Consider the following 23,702-nt stretch of genomic DNA (forward strand, 5'->3'; position numbering starts at 1 on the left):
ATTTCCAAACACAGAAATATAAATAAGCGAAGCTAATATTAACATTGATCGCACATTTTAATGATAAACAGTGAATGTAACTGTACCTACATAATTAGGCTTAAAACACTCGTGTGATCCTATTATGAAACTACTTCGTTCGTTTCATAAAGTCGCACCCGCATTTTATAGGTATCATTCACATAAATTACTATTATGTAATGGGCGTAATGGCGTTTCCGTCCTATGCCTTTTGCTTGGCGTGAATCCTTTACGGGCATAGTACGATTTATCGACCACATACGCGCCAATAGAATTTCAACTTTAACATTCCGATTTAAGGTTCAAATTAGACTGAACTTTCTGGAAATTTGAAGAAAAGTCCTTCAAATGAATCATCAAGACTGGATTAAACGGAATATAATTGTTTTTTTAATGGGAAAACCCTGCAGATTGGTGCGGCCTGGAAAAGGGTTAAGGGTTAGTTATAGAATGATTTTGTCATTTGAGTTTGGCCCCATATTCAAAGTAGTTGTGTGACCAGAAACCGTATGAGATATTCAACTCTCAATCCCAGAGTATGGTATAGCATAACAAAATCATCATGTAAGATAAAATAAAACTATCACATACAAATAATTAAATATATTATTATTAATGTAAATTACAGTCCAATAGCATCCTATCACACACACGCTCGTACGGACTAATGAAATGCATCTCACGGTAACCAACAATGACACATATAGGATCATGCTCAATTCCATTACAAGTAAAAGCTGTAGAAGTAAGAAAAGCTAGTGAAGGAATAAAAAAGTGAAAAATCTATTGACAAAAAACTGTTTCAGAATTTATGTTCGCCACTAAGTTAATTTTGAGAGCTGTAATTTCAAAAATTTGTGTAGTTTACATTTTTCACCTTATTAGAAAGGAGTAAGGTGCAAAAGTGTAAACATATCTTTGACGTCAACTCTACAAAGGGAAGTTTTTGTTATACAATAATTATTGTCATTACAAGTCTGAAAAATGCCTTTTAAGCGGCGGCAACATTGAAAGTATAGAGAATTAAGTCAAGTAATGTGCTAGTTTCACAAATTTACGCTGAGGAATAAATACAATCTGGATGAAATAAGCATTTAATATAGCTTAAAAAACAGCTCAGGGGTGCACTGCGCATCGCACCGATTTGCCATGTGTAGGTTTATATACATATATAATCCGTAGGAGGAGCGTGTCAAATCGTTCACCCCTGTTCACTTGTTTACTGTTCACACCCAGATCACAATAATATGAACGGAAATCACAGTCGATTACTGAGACAAAACTATGTCACAAACAGTAGAAGGATTTACTTGCTAACACACAATACTTATTATACTTGTACTTATGTACAAAAATACAAGTTTATTTTTGTACATACCATTTTACAATGTTTATATATACGCTATAACCTATGAGCATGACCTAATAGTACAAAAAATGAATATATATTAGAATATACAGGTATTTTTCTTATAACATGTGAAATGGTGTATTTATAATATTTTTAACTAATTAGTTACAGTATGCATCACATATACACACACTCAACTCAATTAGTGTAACTCACACTCAATAGAAAACAACAGTGTAAGGATAAATGGATATCTAAATGTGATTTTAAACACAAGATTATATGAAATTCTAATTCAACATTAAAATAAATCATAGCATAGAAATGCATTAGGTAACAAATGAAGATGTTTTAAATATATTAACAAGGTTCACATAGTCATACAATAATGAGAAAAAACTTGTTATTACCCTATCGTTACATGTAATAAATCACCTAAAATTCTCTTTAGTTTCATTAAATTAAACAAATGTAAACATCTTCATTGTATACTGGAGCTATACATATCGATTCGTAAATCTAGTAACACATACAAAACAAACTAATACTTTTAGTCCGATCAATATTGTTCACAAAATAACAAAAACAAATTCATACCTTCAGACCGAAAGTGACCCAATTCAAAATCAAATACCTAATACCATAGTAAAATGTTTTATATTTTGCATCAACCACCAAAGATATAAGTGTTCATTAATACGCTACATGACGTAGTTTAGTAATTTTAATAGTAGTATATAAATAACATTATATTCCTTGGTACTAAGTGAAAGTCCGAATACGATCGTCCCTTTATTTATAGGATAATTAATAGGGTATTTGACTATTTGTCAAATCAGTTTCTTTTTAGGAACTGTCAAAACGATTTTGCTACTATGGAATTTATATGAAAAAACTAGCATGTTTCGTCACAATCAAATTACCTACGCTTTATAGTTTTATACGAGTTTTAACCTTTTCGACGCCGTGTCAAACACAAAAATCACTCGGACGCCACGTCACCGAAGTGTCAAAAAATTGAAATTGAACTTTATGCGCATGCACGTAGGTCTATGTTGCTCTGTGGTCTTTGACCGATTAATCCGTCTTTGGCGTTGGACCTGCGGTGCCGATATATCCGTCATTGGCGTCCAAAAGGTAAAAATAGTTTTTTTATTAATCTTCTGGTGCTTCCATGCATGGTGTAAAATAATTTATTATAAACACAGTCAAATACCCTATTACAACTATATTAGTAGCATTCGTTCTAAAGGGTAATGTCAAATCGCTGCTCCAATATTACAGGGTTCTAGGTTACATTTTCAAGATAGTTGAAATTCGACAATGTCACTATGATAAAGTTCAAATTTCAGTTCGATAAAAGTGAAACATAGAACCCTGTAATATTGGGTCATCGAAATATTTTCTTTGGTAGATCGAGCGCAGTTCAGTGAGCAAGGATACTGGTCTCATTCGATTGAGAGCGTTGATGGGGTTGGCCGGTCGAAGCTGTCTACAGATGGAACTGGTATAGGTTTCCCTGTCAATCCTATGAATAGCATCAAATTTTATGATCCAGATGCAAGCCCTTCAAGCCAAATCGCAAAGAACAAAACTAGGAACAGGGGGAGCCTATGCTGTCGCCATCTATAAAAACCTTTGACAGTTGCCAACCCTATTATTAATAGCCCATTTCTCCGGTATGTATTTCCTTGCCTAACTTTTTAACCATTTCAATGCATAATAATTTGCGACATTGATACAATTGCCATATATTTACTTAAAATGGGGATGTGTGGGGTAGCTGTAATACGAAACTATTAATAACTTTGGACCTTTTTCCTCCTATACCTCGTTTTTTTAGCATGCTTAAACCATTGAACTAAACAGTAGGCCTAGCACATGATTGGCGCGACAGTATCTCGCGGCGAGATAGACTACCCGTCTTTTTCTATGTTAATTAAAGAGGGACGGGTAGTCTATCTATCTCGCCGCGAGATACCGTCGCGCCAATCATGTGCTAGCCCGGCTGGACTAGAGATTGCAAACGCTTGGTCGAGAAAAACCGGTTATTAATCCCACGGAATATTTTTGTGTCAGCTCTTAAATATACGTTCGGCCCTAATACTGATTACTGGAAGAAATACATTTAACCGAAATTTGTTTCGGTTATGAGTAAAGACCTTTTTAGAAGGCAAAATATTAATTAATATGTAAAACTCGGTCTCAATAAAGAAAGAAACTGGTTAATACTTTAATAGTCTTACAACCGGTTTTGCTCGATCGATAAGATTCGGATTGCAACCCGTCAGTGTTTCTCCGTCTCGCTCACTCCTTGCGCGGTTTCCGTTTCCGCTGGCCGTCACCGGCGCCGTCTGTGTCCACTAGAGGTGTTATCTGTGGCTGTGGACAATAAATAAGAGAAATAAAATAACCATCCATGAAGTAAAATAATTAGTGAACAGTTGCACTGACCACACAGGCACCGCATTATGAAGCGTTTACAAAGAGCACGAGTAGCCGTACGACTTCATGGGCAATGAAAATGCAGATGAACTTGCCAGAGCTGGATCTGCAAACAACCTTATAGGTCCGGAACCATTCGTGGGGCTCTCACAGGGAACCATCACAACGGCTATCAAAGACCTTACTAAGACCAAACACCAGGAAGAATGGGACAGTCTGACGGGTCTAAAGCACTCAAAGCTCTTTATACAAGGGGTAGGACTCTGGTTGGAGCAAAAAGCTTTGGAAACTTAGCAAACGGCAACTCCAAATAATAACGGGGGTGTTTACTGGCCATTACGGGGTCAAGGGAATCCTGGCCAAGATGGGGCACGCTGACAACACCGATTGTCGTATGTGTGGCGAAGAGGAAGAGACAATAGAACACCTTATGTGTGAATGTCACGCCCTCGCCAGACAAAGAATGAAGGACTTTGGAACAGGCTACCTGGTACCAAAGGAATTCAAAAAGCTAGCCATAAGGTCCATCATCCGGCATATGGAGATGGAGGGGAAGGCTCTTGAGTAGCGGACGGATCCTTTCTAGGGGGTAACTGCACAAAAGATCCCTATGGGTCGAAGTGTATCCGAAAGGGCCCCCGAAACTATAAGATAAGATAAGCCGTACGACGAGTTGACACTTGACGTTTACGTTAGCGACTGCGTAAATTCGATCATAGTCCATCTCGCTCGCATTGACGGATTGGTGCGATAGAGGGAATGCGATAGAGTTCACGCAGTTGCTAACGTAAATGTCAAATGCCAACTCGTGGGAGCCGTAAAGGTCACCACGTGGTACTTAGTCATGTAGGTTTCAGACAGAACTATTTCCCTACTAGCTTTTGCCCACTTCGTCTGCGTGGAATTAGTAATTTGGGTACCGTAATTTTTAAACAAATCTGCTTTTAAATCCATATCCTTTTTCACCCCCCAATTGGTCCACTCTATAAATTTCCACCCCATTTTTAACACCCTTAAGGGATGATTTCAGGGATAAAAATTATTTTGTATCCTTCCCCACAGCTTAAACTATCCCCATACCAGGTTTCATCTAAATCGGTTTAGCAGTTATTGATTCCCCATACAAATTTCCACCCCCTTGAGGGGATAAAAAGTCTCTCCCGGGACTCAAACTATCTGTATATCAAATTTCAACTAAATCCGTTCAGCGGTTTATGCGTGAAGAGGTAACAGACAGACAGACACACTTTCGCTTTTATAATATAACGGACTTTGGCCAGTCACTTTGTGTATTGAATTGCGGTAGTCAAAGAAAAATAAATTACAGGCATATTCAGGTGTACGACCACTTTCACCGATTTTTATCACTGGCGACTTAAAAGACTCAAAGCGCTCGGCCAGACCGTTAGTCGGTGGGTAGTATGGTGGGCTGTAGCTCTGTTTTACCCCTGTAATTTTACAAAAAATTCTAAACTCTTCGCTAGTCCATGTTGGCCCATTATCTGTCACTAAATGCAGTGGGTAACCAAAACGGACGCAACTGAAGTAAGCGGTCGCGTTGCCATACTAAATTAATAAGAGAGAGCTCATGTGTGGGGACCTCGATTGTGTTATGTGTCCGTCTAGTAGTTGAGGTGATGGATAGATGGTAAGGATCCTATAGATGAGATATACGCGTGCGTCCGTGAGGGACAGAACATACGCAATGCGACAAAATGATTGGTCGGGTTATTGGTTGCCCACCATAAACCATACTAAATTTAGGGTGGGGAATAAAAACGTTCTGTCTGTTCTGTTCCCCCCACCAGTCAATGTCTGTCCCTCGTGTTTACCTCAGCAACTTGCTCGGGTTCGGGCTGGTCTTGTTGCTCGTGCTCGTGCTCGGGTTCGTGCTCGGGTTCGTGGTCGGGCTCGGCGTCGAGCGCGGTCTTGCGGCGCGGCTGGTGCGCAGGCGCGGGCTCGTCGTGCGGGTCGTCCTCCGTCACGCCGTCCGTCTTCTTCAGCTCCTCCGAACCCTGGGTTATATCATACTGTTAAATACTATATCAGCTTCAGCTTCTGACATATATGTCCTAAATTGTACAGATTAGGTTTCCCACGAATCTCGTAAAGTACTTGCGCCTAAGATGGCTCGGCTTGCCTACTTTCAAAATCTCATACTTTTATAAGTGTGAATGGGAGATTAAAAGTTATATAACCTCAAAAAAGCAGTGGTACTTTTTTTCCTCCAAAATAAAATCTGAATAACTAGTATGCACTGAATTATAATGTCGTTTACATATTGCCGTCGGATATTTAAAAAAAACAGTCTTCTGTGAACACAATATTCTAAAAAGACTGCCTTTGAGTATCTGAAGATTCTGAAGGCAGAGTGTTGAAGTTATATGTATTTTCTGAAGCCAGAATTTGAATCCGATTCAGTAGCGGATTTAGGGGGGTGGCTTAAGGGCTCAAGTCCCCCAAAAAGCATCTAAGTCCCTGCGTGAAAAAATTTAGGGTCTCTACTTAAGAGTCCGCAGCTAGCTCGGCCGAATTTCAATATCGCATACAGACGGAGTTTCGTTCTCATTTTAAAACTACGTGTTGGATTGTAATTAAACTTTGCACATACATGCCTGTAGTTAGTTTATATAGCTCCGGCTTATAAAACAAACTAAACAGAGCAAAAACAAGTTTTGTATGAAAACCTTAAATTCGCTGTATTTTTTTTAAATTATGGTATTTGAAGCTACATAAACAAATTACAGGCATAGATCCTTATCCTGTTGTAAGTACAAAGTTTCAGAGCAATGTAGCTAGTAGTTTTAAAATGAGAGCGTACAGATGTAGCGCATAATTATTTTCCATCGTATTTTCACAGAAACGTACGAGCGTTTCTTGCTATTTCAGTCAGTCTCCGTACAGAAAGTACTGAAGTTGACTGAAGTAGCATGACAAATACGAACCGGAAATGCAATACATGTATTATGTTTGTATGGAGAACCGAGCTTGCTGCGGACTCTTAAACCTACACTCTTCGTTCTAGCCCCTCCCCCACCAAAATCCGTGATCCACCACGTGCAGTATCTATTTATAGTTGTATCTATGTTCTGCCTGACCTTGGAGTCTGTGCAGCAGCAGTAGGCGACGGTGGCGACCACGAGGAAGGCGGCCAGCACTAGGACGGCGTACAGCCACGGGTTGGCGGCCAGGTACTGCAGCGCGCGCTCCGCCACCGACTCCTGCGGGTGCGGGACACTAGCGGTACTACGCAGGACTATCTACCTCATACTACGAGTACTGGTGTATTACACGTTTTATTAGGTCATTATTACGTATCAAATTGGCGTTTTTTTTCACAGATAGTATTTTTTACGTAATTTAGTCATTTCAATTGCAACTTCCAAATCATTTTTTAATTCCAATAGTAGACTATGTAACAAATGTTTTAAATACAAATAATAGGTTTTTATTTTTTATTTTGTGTTTCAAATTAAAGCTTGAAAACCACCCTTTTCATGTGCTGCCGGTTCAAATGTTTCAATTACGTATCCATACTATAATTTTATAAATGCGAAAGTGTGTCTGACAGTTTGTTACCTCTTCACGCTTAAACCGCTGAACAGATTTAAGTAGTTTAAATTTGGTATAGAGATAGTTTGAGTCCCGGGGAAGGACATAGGGTAGTTTTTATCCCAGAAATCATACGTTAAGGGGGTGAAAAGGGGGGTGGAAGTTTGTATGGGGAATCGATAAAATGCAGATTGGATAAAAAAATAAGCTACCCAAATTACTAACTCCACGCAGACGAAGTCGCGGGCAAAAGATAGTAGTTTTATGATGCTAAGTATTTTTATGTACTTAATTAAGATATGTGTTACGTAGCTTAAAAGTTTTCAATATTCCTAATAAAATTTTGTTTAGTTTGAATTTGACATTGCTGAATAATCCGCAAAATTCAATGTATGAAAATCACAGTTTTCATAAAGTTCTCCATACTAAGCGCCAATTTCATAGGTAAGGACCTAATATTTCAACTTATACATGTCAACGGCCGGTCGTAATATCCGCCCGATCGTATAGTTCTTGTGTAATGATTTGAAGGTACATAGTCACCATAGACCTAGCATTACATAGACCAGCTATACGCGTGCGCCCGTAAGGGATAGACATAGATGACGTCATAAACGTGGGGATACCATATTGGTAAAAATTACCCCAATATTTGATATCACGTTGGGGCGATTACCCTGGAGGCAAAGTTAGCTTGTTTGACGGTATTAAAAAAATGTTAAATAAAATGTCAATGGGCCGTTCTTTTTAGGCGTATAAACAATGAAATACCTCCTATAATTCGCGCAGGTGGTACAAAACTAAACATGTTTAGTATATAAAATGTATTATGGGTTTTAATTTAAAGAAATCACAAATCGCAATCACACCAATTAATGTACACCACATTTAATCTTCACAACATTTGTTTATTTATTTTTTGGAATTAGAAGTACGAAAAATCTTCGAGGTCAAAATTACCCATAAAATTATGATATTTTCATCTGGTATCCCTAACATGATTGTTATGCAGCTAAATTAAGAAGAAGTTTAAAAATGGCTGACCTCAGACTCCTACCTACCTACGTAATTTGGGCGGATAATTTTACAAGTAATGTTTTGTTAATTTGCGTAAATAATTGTGATATTTTTATTGAAATCGTTTGATTCTACATTGCTTTGAGTGTAACGTAATTTTACGATGTTATTCTCACATATTGCGTTAGGAGGAAGGTGTAAAATACCGTACTTACGTGTGAAAGGTTATGATCTCATATTTTTGCTCAGAGCAGCTATTACAGCCGATTACAGAACAATTCACCAGTATTTTATCATAGTTCAAGCATTCAAGATGCTAACCATCACTATATTTCATAAGAGAAAGCACAATTTCATACAAAACAACGATAATTAAACAAGCAACGAACAAACATGACATGTCACGTACTTATTTGTTTGCCACAACCTCGGTTGTGGCAGCGGTGGAAAAGTGAAACTATGACAAGGACAAACAATAACAGCGCTTTCTCTGCTACTCCTACTGAAAGATACATAAGACTATCCCGTTCGGTCATTTTCCCCCACCCCTCATGACCGATCCAGTTATACTAGATTCATGATAGTCACATTAGACCAATAGATAAGTAGGGCAAACTGTCCATAAATACGGGGCTCCGTCGACTCAGGGAACGCGACAATTTCACGTTATGACTAGAAATTTCATGAGCCGGTGGATATTACGATAGGCCGCCGATATACACACCAGTTTTTTGAGAAGCGTCCCAATATTTCCATACATTTTTCGTACCTTTCATTCGGTTAGTGTTACCGTAATACAAAGTCTAGGAAAAATTGTAACTGAATGAAAACAAGTCTTAGGACACTTTTATTCTGCTTAATAGGATCGAAACTACTGGTGTTTCTGAGTAGAAATAAGGATTTTAAATTAAGTGGTGCGTAGCATATTAACACTCAAAACATTTCCCAATCAATTTTTTGCCAAATTTGTGGCAGTCTAGCTCTTTCAATACTCCACATCGTAGCAATGTTTCCCGCTATGTACCTAGCGAAACCACCTGAATATGAACCGAGCATATATATAATCCACCTTCAAATAAGCTATAGCAGACACACTATCAACCAACGACTGAGATTATAACGCTATTACCTTCACACTTGCTATGACCATGCAAAAATGAAAGAGGTGGCATAATGACCATCGTCAGTTGGTTTGTGGCTACCATAATCCAACTTGATGGTTTAAGTCATTCCGTTGAGGCACAAAATATGACCCTTGATTAAAGTCACGCTAATTTTATCAGTAAAGTTTTATCTTCATGCATCGAATTAGACAGATAATATAAATAGCGCAGTACGGCTACGAACATAATGCGGTAACGGTAACGCTGGTTATCAAAAGTTCCGGTTTAACAATTCAGTGATCACGAAACATGATGCCGTACCGTACAGGGTCAACAGCATCAACTATCACACTCCGGGCAGGATTTTTTTTACACTTTATTCATCATACCAATTACTGAATCTTCAAGCGACGGTAAATTCAACGTGACGTCATTAGGCGGGTTCACACAGAACGAGCCGCCTCGCGAGGAAATTGCCGCGCGAAGCTGCTCGGTTTGTGTAGACGAAGTAAACGTACTCGCGGCCGCATTGCCTCGGGCGAGGCACGTCTCCACCGACCGAGCTGCCTCACGCGGCAATTTTCTTGCGAGGCGGCTCTTTCTGTGTGGACCCACACAAATCATATTTCGCGTCTCAACGTGACCGAGACGGTGGTCGTATACAGGTAAGGTGCTAGCTTATAGTGGGTAGTGGCACTGGCCTCTCGCGCGGTCCTGACGAGGTAGGCGACGTATATGGCGACGGGGATGGCGACGTACACGCCGTACAGCGCCCAGTAACCCGGGCTGTAGTTCATGACGCGCATCATGCGGCCCCATAGCGAAGTCTGAGGCCATTAGTGGGGTAAGTAAGCGCAGTGAGTATGCATTAGTCTCAGGCGAGAGGCGGGTCCACATAGAGCGACCCGCATCGCGAGATTGCCGCGCAAAGTAAATGCTCCGTCCTCGCGCGGCACCATGATCGTGTAAATTTTATAGTGGGCACATTTGCCTCGCGAGGAAAGCCCGAGCCAATTTGTTCGGCATGATAGCGTCAATCAGTCATTAAAGCATTATATTAGATTGATTAATTGTGAGTCAAGCAACAATCGTGCCAAGCCACGTCGCCTGAGACAAAAGTCACAAAAGTGCATAACGCTCCATACATTTCTGTACTTACTTCCCCCACTACATTCGCGGTTTAGTTGTAGTACTTGTAGTTAATATTGGAAGCTTTAAATTAAGTTATGTATCGCTTTTAATATTTTGGATAAAGTATCGTAATTTTATAAAATAGTTAATCAGTTTGTTATCGCTACTGGCGAATTTTGCCCTCTTTGTCCTACCAAACGGACCACATGAACTTTTTTTTCCGATTGACTAATCGTAACCGACATATTTTATTGTACAATATTGATTTAATCACATTAAAATCAGAGAGAAAAATGATATAGACTAGGGCAATAGTCCCTGTGATCAAATGAGTTCATTTGGTTGGACCAGTAGGACGAAGCGGAATTAAAATTCCTTCTAGTCCGATTAATTGAACTAATAGGAAAAAAAAACATGTGGTCCGATTGGAGGGGCAAAGGCAGGAGGACCACATGGCCAGAGCGGAATTTTTGTATGCAATTTATTGTAATTCAGACAAATAGTTGAAATAGTATATAAACTTAGTTGTTCATAAGGACGATTAATAGCATCAAGATTATCAAGAATACTATTCGGTCGATGTTTAAAGTTAAAACGTTTACTTGAAGCTAGTGAAAGTTGTCATAGTTAGTGGTATGCTACTGACCGAGTCCCGGGAGAGCTTGGCCCGCTTGAGGTCGAAGGTCTGGCTCGCCCAGGCGGCGGCGACGTCCGCGTCGTCCGCCACCAGCAGGTTGTCGAACAGCAGCGCCGGCGACATCGACCACAGCTCGAACCCCACCGCGTGCTGCAACATTACCAGAACTTTTACTGTAGCCCATTCATATCGAACATTAAGAGTGCGTAGCAAGCTCGGTTCTCCATACAAACGTACTTACGCTCTCATTTTAAAACGACTAGCTAAACTGCTCTGAAACTTTGCGCTGTACTATAGCATATATTTTCTGGTCACTTAATTCTTAAACGTTTGGCAAATTACCACATACTGTAAGGAGTCGTAAAGCGCCATCTCGTTTAGCTGTCAAATTCGGACCACGAAAATGACGAAATTGTCGAATACTTCGGTCACACACTCGACGAGTGGTATGGGAAGCAGTGAGGGAAGTATGCAGGGTAGTATGGCTGGCGGCCGATGACGACTAGAGCGGCCACACTACGTCTCTGCCTACTTCCCATGCCACTCGTCGAATATGTGGCCGGGGTATTAGACTTTGTTTAGCAGTACTCACGATGGGAGTCATGCGGAAGGGCTGGTCGTCGTGGAAGTAGTCGGGGTTGGGGATCTTGCACGGCGCCCACTTGCCCTTGTAGTTGGGGTTGGGGATCAGCTGCCAGATGACTGTACAGCCAAGGGTGGGGTTGATACCACGGGTGTACTCACGATGGGAGTCATGCGGAAGGGCTGGTCGTCGTGGAAGTAGTCGGGGTTGGGGATCTTGCACGGCGCCCACTTGCCCTTGTAGTTGGGGATCAGCTGCCAGATGACTGTACAGCCAAGGGTGGGGTTGATACCACGGGTGTACTCACGATGGGAGTCATGCGGAAGGGCTGGTCGTCGTGGAAGTAGTCGGGGTTGGGGATCTTGCGCGGCGCCCACTTGCCCTTGTAGTTGAGGTTGGGAATCAACTGCCAGATGACTGTACAGCCAAGGGTGGGGTTGATACCACGGGTGTACTCACGATGGGAGTCATGCGGAAGGGCTGGTCGTCGTGGAAGTAGTCGGGGTTGGGGATCTTGCACGGCGCCCACTTGCCCTTGTAGTTGGGGATCAGCTGCCAGATGACTGTACAGCCAAGGGTGGGGTTGATACCACGGGTGTACTCACGATGGGAGTCATGCGGAAGGGCTGGTCGTCGTGGAAGTAGTCGGGGTTGGGGATCTTGCGCGGCGCCCACTTGCCCTTGTAGTTGAGGTTGGGGATCAACTGCCAGATGACTGTACAGCCAAGGGTGGGGTTGATACCACGGGTGTACTCACGATGGGAGTCATGCGGAAGGGCTGGTCGTCGTGGAAGTAGTCGGGGTTGGGGATCTTGCGCGGCGCCCACTTGCCCTTGTAGTTGAGGTTGGGGATCAACTGCCAGATGACTGTACAAGCAAGGGTGGGGTTGATACCACGGGTGTACTCACGATGGGAGTCATGCGGAAGGCCTGGTCGTCGTGGAAGTAGTCGGGGTTGGGGATCTTGCGCGGCGCCCACTTGCCCTTGTAGTTGAGGTTGGGGATCAACTGCCAGATGACTGTACAGCCAAGGGTGGGGTTGATACCACGGGTGTACTCACGATGGGAGTCATGCGGAAGGGCTGGTCGTCGTGGAAGTAGTCGGGGTTGGGGATCTTGCGCGGCGCCCACTTGCCCTTGTAGTTGAGGTTGGGGATCAACTGCCAGATGACTGTACAGCCAAGGGTGGGGTTGATACCACGGGTGTACTCACGATGGGAGTCATGCGGAAGGGCTGGTCGTCGTGGAAGTAGTCGGGGTTGGGGATCTTGCGCGGCGCCCACTTGCCCTTGTAGTTGAGGTTGGGGATCAACTGCCAGATGACTGTACAGCCAAGGGTGGGGTTGATACCACGGGTGTACTTACGATGGGAGTCATGCGGAAGGGCTGGTCGTCGTGGAAGTAGTCGGGGTTGGCGACCTTGCGCGGCGCCCACTTGCCCTTGTAGTTGGGGTTGGGGATCAGCTGCCAGATGACTGTACAGCCAAGGGTGGGGTTGATACCACGGGTGTACTCACGATGGGAGTCATGCGGAAGGGCTGGTCGTCGTGGAAGTAGTCGGGGTTGGGGATCTTGCGCGGCGCCCACTTGCCCTTGTAGTTGAGGTTGGGGATCAGCTGCCAGATGACTGTACAGCCAAGGGTGGGGTTGATACCACGGGTGTACTCACGATGGGAGTCATGCGGAAGGGCTGGTCGTCGTGGAAGTAGTCGGGGTTGGGGATCTTGCGCGGCGCCCACTTGCCCTTGTAGTTGGGGTTGGGGATCAGCTGCCAGATGACTGTACAGCAAAGGGTGGGGTTGATACCACGGGTGTACTCACGATGGGAGTCATGCGGAAGGGCTGGTCGTCGTGGAAGTAGTCGGGGTTGGGGATCTTGCGCGGCGCCCACTTGCCCTTGTAGTTGAGGTTGGGGATCAGCTGCCAGATGACTGTACAGCCAAGGGTGGGGTTGATACCACGGGTGTACTCACGATGGGAGTCATGCGGAAGGGCTGGTCGTCGTGGAAGTAGTCGGGGTTGGGGATCTTGCGCGGCGCCCACTTGCCCTTGTAGTTGAGGTTGGGGATCAGCTGCCAGATGACTGTACAGCCAAGGGTGGGGTTGATACCACGGGTGTACTCACGATGGGAGTCATGCGGAAGGGCTGGTCGTCGTGGAAGTAGTCGGGGTTGGGGATCTTGCGCGGCGCCCACTTGCCCTTGTAGTTGGGGTTGGGGATCAGCTGCCAGATGACTGTACAGCAAAGGGTGGGGTTGATACCACGGGTGTACTCACGATGGGAGTCATGCGGAAGGGCTGGTCGTCGTGGAAGTAGTCGGGGTTGGGGATCTTGCGCGGCGCCCACTTGCCCTTGTAGTTGAGGTTGGGGATCAGCTGCCAGATGACTGTACAGCCAAGGGTGGGGTTGATACCACGGGTGTACTCACGATGGGAGTCATGCGGAAGGGCTGGTCGTCGTGGAAGTAGTCGGGGATGGGGATCTTGCGCGGCGCCCACTTGCCCTTGTAGTTGAGGTTGGGGATCAGCTGCCAGATGACTGTACAGCCAAGGGTGGGGTTGATACCACGGGTGTACTCACGATGGGAGTCATGCGGAAGGGCTGGTCGTCGTGGAAGTAGTCGGGGTTGGGGATCTTGCACGGCGCCCACTTGCCCTTGTAGTTGGGGTTGGGGATCAGCTGCCAGATGACTGTACAGCCAAGGGTGGGGTTGATACCACGGGTGTACTCACGATGGGAGTCATGCGGAAGGGCTGGTCGTCGTGGAAGTAGTCGGGGTTGGGGATCTTGCGCGGCGCCCACTTCCCCTTGTAGTTGGGGTTGGGGATCAGCGGCGCACGCCAGATGCCCTGCAAACATCGACGTTATTCATTTATGCATTGCGGACTAACACGATCTTCACTCATTACTTAAACTAAAACGACTAAACGGCGTTCGAAACAGGACAGATAATAAAAGCGAGTGCACGCGATGAAGTCCAAATTTATTTAATACTGAAACACACACAACTTGTCAGTAGAAAAAGGCGCGAAATTTTCTATGGGAAGTAAAACTCAGTCAAAAACACAAAAACAGTCGGAAGGCTTTATCTTACCTTGTACGCGGGATTAGGGATCATGGGGGGTTTCCATGTGCCGCAGCCGACGGTGCACAGCGGGTTGTCCACGAGCGGCGCCTCCCACTCGCCGTCCATGTCCTCGTCCCAGTCCGAGGGCTTCTGCGCGTCCGGGTCTGCAACAATATCGAAACATTTGGATTCATTAACTCTTTCGTGTATCTTATTGCCACGGTTCTGGTCTCCTGGGTCACTCTTAAAACCTCGGTTTTATGGTATATAAATGTACACAACATGGTTCGCCATGGCACGGCCAAAAGAAAATTTCTCAGGCTTTAGAAATAACTGTTATTAATATTTCAGGGAAAATAACCTTCATAAAAATGTTAGGTCATGTGTCAAACGCTAACAAAATCTGTCATAATTTGTTTACTTTATTTGCAAGTTCTATTGATGACGACTTTAGATAGGCAATGGCGTGTCAATCTTCGAAATGATCCGTGCGTCCTTAATGTAGTAGTGATAATGACTAACCGGGGATCATATCGGGCTGATCGTCGAGCCAGCCGGCGGGCTTGGAGGCGGCGGGGTCGGCGAGCTGCGCCGGCGCAGACTCGTCCCAGTCCGAGGGCTTCGTGGCCGTCGGGTCCACGATCTGCAAACACACACACAGCTATTGTTAACATCGGAACCCTATAAGTACACATATCGACAAAAAACCTTCGCTTTGATTTATAGCATTTGAAAATGCATTCTTTTTTACGGTTCCGTACCCAAAGGATAAAAACGGGACCCTATTACTGAGACTCCGCTGTCCGTCCGTCCGTCTGTCCAGCTGTATCTCATGAACCGTGATAGCTAGGCAGTTGAAATTTTCACAGATGATGTATTTCTGTTGCCGCTATAACAACAAATACTAAAATCAGAATAAAATTAATATTTAAGTCCCATGCAACACGTAATTTTTTTGCCGTTTTTTGCGTAATGGTACGGAACCCTTCGTGCGCGAGTCCGCCTCGCCCTTGGCCGGTTTCGTTAAGTGATAATACCTTCTCTCTCTCGTCCCAGTCGTCAGGCTTCTTGTCGTTGGGGTCGTCGATCTCCTGCGGCGGGTTGACGGGCGGCGTGAAGTCCTCGAGCAGCGAGCCGGCGTTCACTTCTTTATGATCCACAAACACGCTATACGTGTTGTCGGGCCGCACCACCAGCGTGTACAGGTGGGGCTCCTTATCCTTGTAGACGTCCTCTAGGCGTTGGCTGGAATTATAGTAGAAGATTGGGAATATTACCTATATATTGGGATAGTTATATTTATGCATATGTTTGGTACAGAGGAGCTATCAGTTTAGTCCATGGACCAGGATGGTCGCTGTTACTTTTTTGCCAATCAAAATTGACCCTTATCACCGAGCAAGACAGATGGATCATAGGAGACTGGAGAACACACAATAAGTCTGAACGAGAGAATCATCAATCAAAGTCAGGGTTGTCTGACTGTTAGCATTGTTGTCTAATGAATCATTATTCCCTGAATCAAATGAGATGCTATCCTCTAGTTTCACTTCTCTTTCGGTCACAAGTTTTTGCTGAAGTGTTTGGTCCGGTTTCTATACAGGTCTGTAATTTTATGTCTGATATCATATATACCTCATTTTTTTAGCATTAGAAAAAGGGTAAATAATCTTGACGTGCCTTTTTATTGAAAAACACTTTTTACAAACAAGTTAAAGCAAATATGTAACAATTACATTTACATTCTTTTGCTTTCGAAAGTAATAGTAACTTTTTTTTAAAGCGTTTTTCAATAAAATGACGTCAAGATTGTTTACCATTCTTCTAATGCTAAAAAAAACGAGGTAAATAGGTATAGTAAATTTCAAAGGAGACATTAGTTATATAGTTCGTTTTTTTAGCATTAGAAAAAACGGTAAACAATCTTGAAGTGCCTTTTTATTGAAAAACGCTTTTAAAAAATTCGTTTATATTACTTATGAAAGCAAAAGAATGTAAAAGATCATATATGATTTATAATTGTAACATATTTGCTGTGATTTATTTTTCAAAAGTGAATTTTGAATAAAAGACACGTCAAGATCGCTTACCTTCTTTCTAATGCTAAAAAAGTATATAATATAGATATGTATAATATAATTTATGTATGTGTTTATATAGTTTTGTGTATTATTTTTTTCCATTTTATTCTAACAGTATTCTGACCTAGCACCAAAGTTTAAATAAATAAATCGAGCTATAGCCACAGGGCGGACACGCTATACATCAAAAATCACTTGCGTTTCTATGTGTGAATGGCACGTCTGTACACACGTCAAGCGTCATAGTGTGAGTAAGTTGCTTAAAAATATTACTGAGCGGCCGGCAAACGGCCGTCAATCTGCTGTCGCGGGGCGAGGTAATTCGAGTTGGGGCGGTGCGTGGCCATTCTGTATGATAATACTATTACTTATTCTGTGCTAAATCACTGTAATAATTGAACTCACGTAGGCTTCTTGCTGTGTTTCTCCTCAATGGTCCCGTTCTTGGGGTTCTTGTGCCTGAAGATGAAGTGCAGCTTATTGTCGTTGCCGCACTTGTCGGGGCCAAACATGATGGTGTAGGGCGTCTGATCGAAGAACTTGCGGAGGTCCGCCTTGGTGTTGGCGCCGCGCGAGAGCAGCTTTATGTACGCTCCGCCGCAGTTCTGGCCCTCCTGAAATGTTTTTTTTTTTTTTACCAAAACTGTTAATAGGGAATATTACGCGAAACTCTGCGTAGGGGGCGCCAACTACCACAATCTGAGGGTCTATCGCGAAACAAGAAAATCGAAATTTCGTTATCTCTGTCACTCTTGCATATTCGAGCGATAGAGGCAGATAGCGAAATTTCGGATTCGCGTTTCCCGGTAGGTCCTCTGTAAACAAACCGCCTAGATGCATCAATGTCATATTTTATTATCTGTGAAAACTTGTCAAAAACCTGTTAAAAGTACAGTATGTACAAGTTACTCTATGGTTTACCAAAAAGGCTAGTGCTGCACTCTGGTGGCAGAACATTACAGTAATATCCTCTATTGGATACAACCTTAAATCACTGTAGTTTTCTTTCGACGATTCTAACAAACCCAAACAATGAGAATGAGGTTGCGTAAGTTTATCACAGAACTAGCGACCCGCTCCGGCTTAAAGGAAATGTATATTCCTTATTCCTTATTGGGAGAGAAAATTAATTTAATTTATTTTATATTTTTTTGTATGTACCTAATGTTTGACGATCATTTAAAATCTAATTTTAGTTTTTTTTATCGTGAAATAATGAAATCTAAATCTACACCTAAACCTTCCTCAAGAATCACTCTATTGATAGGTGTAAACCGCATGAAAACTTGTTCAGTAGTTTTTGAGTTTATCGCGAACATACACACAGACAGACGCGGCGCGGGACGTTGTTTTATAAGATGTAGTGATTCTTATGGCTACCTACTGTCTAATGTCGTCAAAAAATTGCATTTTCACCAGTCTGTCAGTCAGTATGTCAATTTTAGCGTATATGGATGGCTGAAAACTGGTCGAAAATAGTCCTTACTAGGGGTAAACGACCCCCTGATTTATTAAATATTTCCTGATTTTAAAAACAATGTTAATATTATTAACTCTTGTCTTTGTGTTTTATATGCTTATATGTATAGTCAAAATGTAATGAGAAAAACATTTAGTTACTACAAACATTGGTGTGCCAAAGACTTTTTGTGACAACAAAATATTGCAAATCTTTGTTTATAAAACTTCCTTTATTCGCATTTACGAGTCACCCACACCACAAGCGTCATCATTTCCGAATAATGTTTCCAGTTTGGCGTCGCGCCAGTATGTTTTCTAAACGTGGACTGCAACATCTTTGTGTTATTTTTGTTTAAATCCCCTTTTCAGGGTTCCGTAGTCAACTAGGAACTCATATAGTTTCGCCATGTCCGTCTGTCTGTCTGTCCGAGGCTTTACTCCGTGATCGTTAGTGCTAGAAAGCTGCAATTTGACAGCGATGTATAAGTCAATAAATTTAAAATGTAAGAGGCAATCCCGCTAGTTTTTTATACTTTATGTAATTAACAAATCATTTTAAAATTACTGCAGTTTCCTAAAATATGTGTTTTTTCATAAATATTGCAATTTATCGCTATGGATTATTATGACTAGACACGCAAAGTCTCCGATTGAAAGTATGTAAGTTCTAAAGATACGTCTATTACTTTAATTAAGTACTGATTATGCAAATTTGCCTAGTCTATTTGGTTTCCTCGTATTCGATATGAAAAGTAGATTGTTTAACTTGGGTGAAAGGCACCAAGCATCATTTCATCCCTTTGTTCTATCTTCTATACTAATAACTCCAGTTTAGCCTATTGTGACGGAAGGGAAACTACGGAACCCTACACTGAGCATGGCCCGGCATTCTCTTAGCCGGTTTTTTATTATTGCTGTGATTTCGTTTTTAAAGGCAAGGCCACTGACATTGTGTTTATTGGGCAGAAAATAAATAAGAAGTTTTTTATGCCACAAACTTGTAAAACTGGTGACAACTTGGGAATTTTAATGTAATTTCTGCACAGAATCATGAGCTCTTTTGATCCTAATAGGAGAAAAAGTGTCCCAAAATTTCAATACATTTTTCGATCTTTCTATTCCGTTACCGTCAATACACAAGTCTATGAAATATTGCAATAGAATGGAATGAAAAATCTTGGGATATTTATACATACATATAACTATCAGACACAGTAAGTTCATTAAGCCTGATGCAATACTAGGTTTTACTTTCTCACTGTCCTCAGTGGCACCTTGAACTGCGTCTAACACTGGCTTAACTAAAGCCAATTAGGGAGTTACGGCTCGACTATCGGTCAAACTAATTGGTTTTTAAAACAAGAACCAATAATTAATATGAAGAAAAATGTGTCGTAACGAAATATGGTTGTAACTAACAGTCCTCATATCGACGAATGTCAAAATTAAGTTTTAGAAGATGCAATTTGTATGTGTTTCCCATCACGGGACAATGGTGTTCTGGACCTTTGGGAGCGTGCGCGGAGCCGAAGCCAACACGTAGAGTCCATTTTGACATTTTAATGAAATGTAAAGGGTACACCGAGCGGATGCTGCCCTTGCCCGTGTCATGGGACGCACGCAGAGGCAGCACCCGCCAGGGTGTAAGGACTATTGAGAGTTGATGGAATCTAAAATGAACTCGGTTATTGTGTGAAAGCGATGGACTAGGTGCTGAACTATGCGATAAAAAATCGGACGCCTGCCTAATAAAACGGTATGCAATTTTATTTCGGGCAGACGGTGACTCGCCTTCGCAATTTTTATTTTTATTAACACTACTATAAAGTCGGGTAGCACCACACGCAGTTGTTAAAATATAAATGAATAAATAAACATACATATAAACATATAATATATACCAAATGTATGAATTCTTGGGTCTTCTTGGGCGGCCTAAGATTCAACGGAACAATTTCAAGAATAAGGAACCCTTTCTTAAAAGAAAGAGAATATATTTATAGACTGCTTTGTCAATATTCACTCATGAGAGATAGAAAGTCATTCTGCAGAATCATGTCTAGAAAACTCTTTCTTTATTTGTTACCTTTACAAAAGTACATACACGTATCAGAATGTTATTCTAATGATATCTTATTTACTTCAATAAATCAATCAATAGTGACTAGTGTAAAAAAAAAAAAAGATTGAAAAATTATGTAGCAAACTGTAACCTAAAATGAAATAGGTAGAAGGCTGTAACTTAGTAGTCACAGTTATAGGAAAACACTGTTCTAATTAGTTTTATTTTCTTCATATAAAATTTGCATGCCCCTAGCTGAATATGTACACTGTTCTTCGAGATTTATTTGACAACATCCACTTGACTGTATTCTAGCAAATAAAAATGATTTGATAGGGTTCCGTACCCAAAGGGTAAAAACGGGACCCTATTACTAAGACTCCGCTGTCTGTCTGTCTGTCACCAGGCTGTATCTCATGAACCGTGATAGCTAGGCAGTTGAAATTTTCACAGATGATGTATTTCAGTTGCCACTATAACAACAAATACTGAAAAGTACGGAACCCTCAGTGCGCGAGTCCGACTCGCACTTGGCCGGGTTTTTTTAGAACCATTCCATACCTGCATGGTAACTTCATACTGCACAATAAGCGGTTTGTCCTTGAACTCGAAAGGCCTGTCGAGGAGAGCAGAGATGGCAGCATGCTTTGCTTCTGTCGTCAACACAAGACCCAGGTCGTCGCGCAGAATCTTGCGTGAAGGTGCTTGGATCTGGAATAAGATTTTTGAGAAAAATTTCTTTTTTTATCACTGACTGTACTTTTCTTTCAACAGGCAACTAATACTCATCAAGATAATTCTAACAAACGCAAACACAATAGCTTGTGTTGTTTTATCACAGAGTTCCTATGGCCACCTCCTGTGTTCATCATCAGATTAACTTGATGGCACCATAATATTGCAACGTCACCCAACTTACACCAAAGAAGTGGGTCTAATTTAGCTTGCAAATTGAAAGTTACAACAATAACATATATAGTTATATGTATAGTTTAAGTACTAACAATGCTATCCTATGAGTTGTTTGAAAATGACGCATTTTTTTTTCTTTTTTAAATAAAAGCATGTAAGTTAAAGCATGTAAAGCATGTTAGTTGACTAAATTAATATAATAATGCATGCTGTGATTGCCTGTAAGTGGGGGATCAATAAAAAATGTGCCCTTTTTGTATGTTAATACTAGTATGTAGGTTGTATCTTCTGTTGGTGATCCTAATAAACAAATAAACAAGTAAAAAAGTTTGGCCGTTTTGAATTTTATTCTTTTTTAGGATTGTTACATTTAACTTGTGCTTACTGTTTAACAGAACTTGCATTTTCCTGGAGGTCTGCTAACCCTTCATTACGCAATGTAGGGCAAAAATTCACCAGTGCCATCTTGAGGAAACAAGACTAATCCCACTAAAGTCTCGGGGCGACGAGCGGCAAATCAAAGCCATACATTGCGCTATTTGCGCTTGACCAAATGTATGAACGGCCTTGAGTTGGCCACTTAACACTTTCAGTGCCAACCGCCCCATTTCCAATACAAAATAAACCCACGTAGCGGGTTCTTGGCAGTGAACATGTTAAAGCATAAGACAAGTGGTTTAGTTTGTGATAAATTATATTAATTTTTTATTACAGCTTTTTTTGCATTTCCATAATTAACCCTGAGACCAATTTCATTGAAAAAAAAAACCCCTATCCCGAAAAGCTAGTACTTTGGCCACCATTTTGCTAACTTGTATGTTAATCATGCTATTTATGCTTAATGGCATGTGTGTGAAGAACTTCTTGTATTAAAAGAATCTCTGAAAAGATGGGGTGAAGGTATTTTATTTCCACCAAATGTGCCTGTTCTAGATTTGTTTTAGATCTATTTCACCTACATTTTAACTTGTGTACAAATTTCCAGTAATATGCTTAATTGATTAGACTTACCTCCCATTTACCATCATATTTAGCAATATTTTCATCAACACCCTGTTTCTTTGCCTCAGATTTCACCCATTTTTTCTTAAATGCACTCTCATCATCAAAATGCTCTGCTAAGTAAATGCTTTTTGAATCTATGGATGGGCTACGATACTGGTCCTCTTCTTCAACCTGATGAGAAAATATAAATATCAGGGGACATCTTACACAAATCAACCTAGCCCCAAACTAAGCAAAGCTTGTACTATGGGTGCTAGGTAAAGATATACATACTTATATAAGTAGAAAACACGCAGACTCAGGAACAAATAGGTTCAGGCTTGACAAGCAGGGTCACTACCCACTAGGCCAGACCGGTAGTCATAGAATGATTATCTTTGAATTTGTTTATAAAATGAAAGCCTTTATGAGAAAGTGTTCTTATTATTTTTTTATGAAGCAGAAACGTCTGTGTGATACTCAAATTTTTTAAATTAAAGGTAAAATGGAAAAAAATTACACCTCCGGCAGGCTTTGAACCAGCGACCAATGGTCGCAGGTTCGAGTCCTGTCGGAGGTGTACATTTTTCAATTTTTCCTTTAATTTAAAAATGTTGTTCTTGGTAAGTATAAAAAATTGGTAAGATCTCAATCAAATAAACTTATCAGATATTTATCATCCTTCTAAAAAGATAACTAAATAGGTCATTCACCTCTATTAAAGCATGATTGCTATAACCTGTAAATGAAAATGCTAACTAACCTCTACGGTGACTTCATCATTAGAGTCTTCGCTCTCGGCATACACATTCGCCGCTGAAGTCACTAGCACCAATAAGGCACTTAAAACACACACCTCGCAAGTCAATCGAGCCATCTGAAAAGATCAACTGAACTAATGATGAACACCTTTACAACGCGTCGGATTACAAATGATGAAATAAAATGAACCTCGACACCTCTCCCGCCAATATTACAACGCCTGTAAATGTTAACTTAATTATAAAAAGTTGGAATAACGCTTCGCGGAGCGTACTTTAACCCAATATACGAGCACCGGATATCCTCAATAACTTTTACCACAGGGGGACACTTTTAAGTTTATTCTGGTGAGATTAACGGGAAACATGTAATTTCTTACCTTGCTCTACGTTTATAACTGAATTTATTGGTCAATATTCATTTAATTTTCAATGATATTGTGTCTGAGAAACTTCAGATCTAGATGGATTTTCGTGAAAATTTTCAACCAATCAAAAACAAACAGTTGTCACGGTAGCGATCGAGAATTTTC

The 23,702-nt window shown here is 41.5% G+C and overlaps 1 protein-coding gene across 3 annotated transcripts; it reads right to left on the bottom strand.

Moving 5' to 3' along the window:
- Positions 1-609: 609 nt before the first annotated feature.
- LOC134741371 (calnexin) lies at positions 610-23,701 on the bottom strand. 3 transcript variants are annotated; one of them, XM_063674129.1, is made up of 13 exons: positions 23,550-23,701; positions 23,172-23,285; positions 22,436-22,600; positions 21,074-21,223; positions 17,395-17,603; positions 15,946-16,153; positions 15,431-15,551; positions 14,936-15,072; positions 14,574-14,690; positions 11,267-11,407; positions 6,916-7,038; positions 5,650-5,832; positions 610-3,754 (listed from the first exon to the last, which is right to left on the bottom strand). In XM_063674129.1, the coding sequence occupies exons 2-13, from the start codon at positions 23,283-23,285 to the stop codon at positions 3,680-3,682; spliced, it is 1,743 nt and encodes a 580-aa protein (XP_063530199.1). In that variant the 5' UTR covers positions 23,550-23,701; the 3' UTR covers positions 610-3,679. The 3 variants fall into 3 exon arrangements, with proteins under 3 accessions (XP_063530199.1, XP_063530200.1, XP_063530201.1); XM_063674130.1 differs by lacking the exon at positions 6,916-7,038; XM_063674131.1 differs by lacking the exons at positions 610-3,754; positions 5,650-5,832; positions 6,916-7,038 and adding an exon at positions 10,095-10,316.
- Position 23,702: the final 1 nt, after the last annotated feature.

This window comes from Cydia strobilella, chromosome 5, assembly GCF_947568885.1.
Source record: "Cydia strobilella chromosome 5, ilCydStro3.1, whole genome shotgun sequence".
Lineage (NCBI taxonomy): Eukaryota > Metazoa > Arthropoda > Insecta > Lepidoptera > Tortricidae > Cydia > Cydia strobilella.

Coding starts and splice junctions, on each gene's coding strand:
- LOC134741371 (XM_063674129.1), bottom strand. CDS start 23,285: ATGGCTCGATTGACTTGCGAGGTGTGTGTTTTAAGTGCCTTATTGGTG. Junction 21,224..22,435: donor AATATGATGGTAAATGGGAG/GTAAGTCTAATC, acceptor ATCTTATTCCAG/ATCCAAGCACCTTCACGCAA. Junction 5,833..6,915: donor GCTGCTGCACAGACTCCAAG/GTCAGGCAGAAC, acceptor GATATAACCCAG/GGTTCGGAGGAGCTGAAGAA.